This window comes from Berghia stephanieae, chromosome 2 (genome assembly GCF_034508935.2).
Source record: "Berghia stephanieae isolate SIO BIC M18660-M18661 chromosome 2, UCSD_Bste_1.3, whole genome shotgun sequence".
Taxonomy (NCBI): domain Eukaryota; kingdom Metazoa; phylum Mollusca; class Gastropoda; order Nudibranchia; family Aeolidiidae; genus Berghia; species Berghia stephanieae.
In genome coordinates this window covers 124525150-124532144 of record NC_088361.1, presented here as the reverse complement: position 1 = coordinate 124532144, position 6995 = coordinate 124525150, and the positions used below count along the sequence as shown (strand labels likewise).

Sequence of the window (6995 nt, the reverse complement as noted above, 5' to 3'; positions counted from 1 at the left end):
GCTAGTCAACTGCGACACCAGTTTTTGTCTAAATAACCAAAGCAGGTTTAAAAAGCGGTGTGTTAATTGTGTCCACGGGTGTGTTATTATTTTGTTATTATTATTATTATTATTATTATTATTATTATTATTATTATTATTATTATTATTATCATTATTATTATTATTATCAATATTATTATTTTCATCATCATCATCATCTCATCATCATCATTATTATTATTATTATTATTATTATTATTATTATATATTATTATTATTATTATTATTATTATTTATTATTATTATTATTATTATTATTATTATTATTATTATTATCATTATTATTTTTTAAAATTATTATTATTATTATTGTTATTATTATTATTATTATTATTATTATTATTATTATTATTATTATTATTATTATTATTAATATTATTGTTATTATTATTATTATTATTATTATTATTATTATTATTATTATTATTATTATCATTATTATTATTATTATTATGGGCTTGATTGGACGTGCACTTATTTGCAGGTCTGATAACCCAATTTATTATTGTTGTAATGGAAATCTCAAAAATGCAAAATGATGTCCTTTACAACAATGTTAAACTTGGCCCATAATTGCGTTCGGATGTCAGACCTGCATATGTGTACACGTCGGCTTGATTTAACATTGTTGTGATGGACAATACTTTGCGTCGGTTTGTGAGCCCATAATGACGTGTACATATAGGTCTTATAACTGGAGGCCATTATGGGCATATTTTAACGGTGTAATTGACAGTATTTTGCGTTGGCTTGAGAATATTTCCGTTACAACAACGAGGCCATAACAATTTGAGTTTTCAGACCAGCACATATGTACACGTCGTCCCATAACAATTTGAGTTATCAGTTCTGTAAAATAAATAGGCCACCTGTCAGCTTGAATAAAATTTGGCTATTTTGCGTTGTTATATTATTATTTTGAGAATAATAATCTCTAACACAAAATGTTTATGTGTATATTTACACTCAAAGTTGTGAGGTCATCGTGTTACCATCGGTTAGGTCTTCTTGATGTTTACATTTAAACAAAATGGAGATACCTCAGTGTTATCATCGGATAATATTCAATAAGGGAAATGGTTAAGGGTAAGAAAACAACCTTTCACCCTATAAAATGTGAGTGGTTTGTTTTAATATTAGTTTTCCTATATGTACTAAAAAGCAACGCCATTCCCCAGTTTGGCTTAGTCTCGCCATTAGCCACTGTGAACTGTTCCTCATATTGTCGTTGTCAGCTTGTTGACATCCATCATGGTATTCAACAACATTACCACAAGCACAATACTTTCTCTGCTACTAAGTTTGGCAGTGACTTTAAATCATCCTCGAAGCACTCTGAATTCCTCGGTATATTCTCTCTTGTCGTCGGTAACATGATAGCCATCTCTTGTAACATCAATGATGGTAGATCCCACACGGTTTCGTCTCTTTTGAACGGGATAGAATATCTGAAATACTCAGCCCTTAGTGTATCGTGCAGATCCGGGGAAGAGTTAATCTGGGATATACCTTCATGGCAAGTTTCTTTCAACATTTTTGAAAGTAAAAAGTGCAAATTAGTTCCGGAAGACGACACTACTACATTGACTATTCCGATGAATATGTGGATTTTCGAGGCTATTGGTGTCGGAAAAGACCTCATAAAACAGCTTGATATCAAATACACAACAAATACACTCTCTTTTTCGATAGAAGGTACTGACACTTTTAACATCCCTGACAGATGGCGAGGCGATGATATGATATCAGTTGATAGATTCAATCTCCAATCCAACAACCTCAAGCGCTTTGATTGCAAAATCCAGTTTACTAAAGACATGGATATGATAAATCTTAATGATAACGATCTAACGAAATTTCCAGAATGTTTGTTACGTGAAAATCATATAAGAATACACTTTCTCTCCCTATCTAACAATGATATCTCGGATATCTCATGCCTGTTTGGCAAAGCTATTCACGAAAGCGTTGTTGAAAGCATAGACCTAAGTTTTAACTCTTTACAAAAGGTCGGGACCTTTATGCCTATAAAAGAGCTCACCATCTTAGATCTGAGTAATAACCAAATAACACAGATTAATGACGATGCATTTAATCAACTCCACGATCTTAAACAACTTCATCTCCAAAACAATCGTATTAATTTCATTGGGCCTGTAGCGTTCCGTGAAAATGTCAATCTCAGGACATTAAAGTTAAATAATAACTTTTTGAAACACGTCCAAACTGAACAATTTGCTACAAAAGTACGCATTATAGTAGATCTGCGCAAAAATAGACTTCGAACCCCACCTCTTATGCCTGAAATAAAGAAAAATGGTTACCCGTCTCACATCGATGTTTTCGGTGCAATCAATCCTTTTGTATGTGACTGCCACATGGTTGATTTTCAACGGTTTTTGGAGACAAACATTACGAGCGGAAAAAAGCATTTTATAGATCTGGATCAATTCAGATGCAACGGACCGCGTGTTAACAAAGGAAAAGCGCTAAGAAATATTTCCTTCACTCAATCATGCCCATACATCGATGACTGTCCCCTCAATTGCGAATGTACATTATTCAATACAGAGAATTTTGTTATAAACTGCACTGCTAGACGGCTGCTTGAAATGCCAGAAGCAATTCCAATTTACCCAAATTCTAGAATTATTTTGGACCTCAGTCACAATCCGCTTCAACTTCTTGGCCATCGATCTTACTTGGGGAAACTTAGTGAGTTATACATGGATAACTGTCTTATGACATCTGTATCACCACAAGCAATTTTATCCCTTCAGAATGTTCAGGTTCTCCGACTCCACAATAATCTTTTGCAAAAACTCCCCTCGAACACGAAAAATATCACATTGAAAAAGGCCAATAATGTGACGCTACATAACAACCGGTGGTCTTGTTCATGCGATAGTCTATGGCTACCCAATTGGATTTCAACTCATCGTAGCGTTGTCTGGATGCCCGGATCGATTTTGTGCAACTACCTAAAGAAACCAGTCGAGGATTTTAGCCCGGGTGATGTTAATTGCGAATCATTTTCAAACAAAGATGTTATCTTGGCTCTGTCAATGATTGTCTCCTCCGTATTATCAACCTTCTTGCTGTTCTTTTACTATACTAAAGAAATCAAACTGTTCCTTTACACCAAACTGGGACTGCGGCTATGCACGGATTTTTCATATGGCGATATTTTCAGCCCGTATGATGCTTTTGTATCTTATGGACAAGATAACTACCAATGGGTGGTGGACACTCTTGTTCCAACGCTGGAGCAGGGCCCAAAGAAATATAAACTCTGCTTGCACTATCGGGACTTCCCAACAAACGAATCTAACATTGAGAACATCCCTTGGGCCATACGTCTAAGTAGGTGCTCCATTCTCGTTCTCAGCAAAGACTTCTTGAAAAAGGAGTGGTGCATCATGGAACTGCGAGCTGTTTTCCAAAGGCTTCTAATGTCGGCCAACAAGCTCATCATAATTGCCACAGACGATGTCAATCCAGATGAATTAACACCCGATCTGCGCGAGTATATAAAAACCCATGATTTTCTCATGGTGAACGAGCGTCGCTTCTGGGAGAAACTCGAGATGTTCTTACCACCTAAAGAGAGCATCAATGATATTTTGCCCCTGATGCAGACCGATTCAAACAATGACGATGTCCTCATGGACAGAAAGGAAGAAAGCACAGATAACCCGGTCGAATATGGAGAAGGTGATGTTTCGTGCAAGAATGATGGCTTTGAATACGGCGACTGCCGCTCTTAAAGGATGTGGTTGTTCTTGACGAAAAATAAGTTGGAAACACTCTTGTGAATGACAACCAATAGGCTAAGTCTCCCCCATCGCGTTAAGTTTTAAGGCTTAACATCTTTAAACATCGTAAATTTAAAAATCGTTATTTTATTCAAGAATATTTATCTATAACTTACTTCATTTTCCCTACTCACAACAACATCCTCCATCATTTGAGTGAAAGCGGTACAGCTTCATTTGTTATAATGATTTAAGGTTTAATGAAAGCTATTGCTCCAATTCAATTCATTCAAAGTCATAGAAATATCATTTTAATCAATTTTATGCTCAGATATATTTTTGACTCAGATTTATTAGACGGCCCTATTGTGAGCTGATTTAGAAACAGGCATGGTCGAGAACCCGTAACAGGTTATTTTGAGCTCCGTAAAATTATCTTCATGTTTTCAGTTTTTGAAAAATCCATGCGTCGGTCATTACAAATGGGAAGACAACAAAAAAATGTTAGAAGGGAAGTAATAAATGAACATTCTATGACGGAAACATATGAAATAGGACTTATTCAACATCTATAAACAAACGTGTCCATAATGATTTCATGTGTAATCAAGATTAGACGAAATACATCAAAAATGATTTGGTTGGTTTGTTTTTTTTTATGTGTGTGTGTGCGCGTGTGTGTGTGTGCGCGCGCGCGTGTGTGTGTGTGTGTGTGTGTGCGAGCAAATCACAAACAAAAGATACGGATCAAAATCATTTTCTAAAATAAACCTGTTAGATGCTGAATGGGCGAATGAAAGTGGAAGAGGATGAAGAACGCATTAACCCTTTCTAGGCGAGATCAAATCACACAGCAATCTGTCGTTGTGTGTGATCGTTTTCACAAGGAAAGCAGAATCAGCAACGTTGGACCTGCGCTTCAATTAAATTAAGCGAAAACTGTTGGATTTGTAATTTGATAATTTGAGAAGTTATGATCAAAAAGCAGTCCAGGTCTTCATTTCAAGGGTTGTTCAAGTTCATGACATCTTAATAAATGGTATCATTGTGAACGGAAGGCATTAACACAGTGGATAAAAAGATTTGCATAACTAGTCTAAATTTTGCCATGCAACCTGTTGTATGAGAGTGACATTAATTTGAAAAGAAAATGAATTGTCATCAATAAAAAAGAAAATAATGTAATATTTTATATTTAATTATTTATCATTATTTAGTTGTTAAATCATTTAATTACAAATAATGCTGCATTGGGGCGCGTAAAAAGTTAAAACTTGAAACATTTTGCAAGATGGGAATAAGTGAAAGATTCAGTTTAATAAGTGTGTTAATTTCACCCCTCCCCACCCACAATCTTGAGGAAGGATGAACATTTGAGTTCTCATCATACTTTTCTTATCAAACTGAAGCTTTTATCCGACTTCACCATCGTAGGCAGAGATAGTCTGTTAATGGAGCTGAAGTTCTCATCTCTTGAAAATAAAGGCTACTGCTAAAAAAAAAAAAAAAAACAAAAAAAAAAAAACAAAAACAAAAACAAAAAAACGAAAAACAATGAACAACCCCCCCCCCCCACCCACCAAAAAAACAAAACAAAAAAAAACCCCCAAACACTAGAGCAATTATAGAGCGCAATATCCACTAAATGTACTCAGAACGCTTTACAAGGGGTCCATAATAGCCAACAGTAATACTAAAATATGTAAGACGAGACCTATTAGGCGATATTACAATTTTTGCGGACAGTTTCAGCCTTGTTAACGGCCAGGTACTCATTGTGCTCCTGAGAACGTTGAGAGAATGTGAGTAAAGAGCTTTTTCCACGGACTCATTTATGCGAGTGGGTCTCGAACCCAGGACCTTCTGATCCGAAGGTTAGAGTCATACCACATGCCACATACTCTAAGTAATATTTGTAGCCCACCCTCTCAAAAAGGTGTGCTCAGGTGTAAAAAGAGTACCTGGTCGTTAACAGCGTTGTCTCTGTCAGAAAAAAGTGTAATATCACCTAACAGGCGTCATGTTTCGTTCTATATGTTACGCGTTGCTGTTGGTCAGGGACTCCTTGTAAAGCAGTTTGAGCACATTTGGTGGATATGCGCTATATAAAAGCTCGAGTTGTTATTTCGGGATGATAAGAATGCTTAAAAACGAACTTATGCCCAAAATATCAGTCTTGGGTTTAGTCTATATGTTTCATTGATGGGGGATGAATGATGTATATTAGTGTGCTATGAACAAAGATTTCATTTTTTTGGGGACCAAGTTGACGTTTTTAGCGTTAGTTTCATCCCGGAATGATACCGATTTGAGGAGGTGGTTTACATGTGTTTTGCCTCAGCTCATGGCTTAACTTGTCTATTTGTTACGATACACATAAATGTAGAACGTATGATAATGATAACGCATTAAGAGTCGTTCCATAAGCGGTCGATTGTGGTGTCTTGCCCTACTTTCGTTTCTACACTACCAATCATATTATTATCGTTGGTTTGTAATCCTTTTAATGTAGTCTATCTGGGTGGGGATCCTGACCTCCCATAGCGGGCAGGGAGGTACATACTGTGTCCTCTATCCCCTTATATCTGTTTTCCAACATGCTTTCTGTCTGTGTCTTGGAATAGGATTACATTTTTCTCCTGGCCATGGTCGGAGTCCTGGCTGGGAGGGAAACAGTCAAATGCATAGTTATTGTTTTGGGAGATGATATCATTTTTCCTTGTAAATCATCTCTCTGTTATGTGTTATTATATTTGTTATTTTAAATGTATAATGTAAGCATTTGAGTGGATTCCTCTTTGTTGGATTTTGTGCTTGTGTCTGGATGAGACTTATAGGTGATCTCAAACTAAGTACATTGGTGGTGTGCTCTTGGAATCTACATCTGATCCCTATTTGCTCCCAGTTCCCTTTTGTCTTACTTTCTCTGGGGTGCTTTAATTGTAATTCTAGAACTTTTTACTATCCCATTTTCTTCCTTTTTACTGGCGCTGATAATGCGCTGATAATGTGTTGCAAGCGCCGTAAAACCCTTACAAACAAAAACGTCTATTGTATTTTGATTGGTTTATAAAGAGTGTAACAGTTGATCGCTTACGGAATGTCTATTGATGTGTTTCGCCTGGATGTGTGTCACTCCAAATAATAGATATGAACAACACACACGGAGTCTTCCAAGTGGCTCCGTGACTCAACGTC

The 6995-nt window shown here is 36.1% G+C and overlaps 1 protein-coding gene across 1 annotated transcript; it reads left to right on the top strand.

Moving 5' to 3' along the window:
- The first annotated feature begins 1009 nt into the window (after window positions 1–1009).
- On the top strand, window positions 1010–4974 carry LOC144966509 (protein toll-like). The gene has a single exon (XM_078903127.1). It carries the CDS (start codon window positions 1119–1121, stop codon window positions 3807–3809), a length of 2691 nt encoding a protein of 896 aa, XP_078759253.1. The 5' UTR covers window positions 1010–1118; the 3' UTR covers window positions 3810–4974.
- Window positions 4975–6995: the final 2021 nt, after the last annotated feature.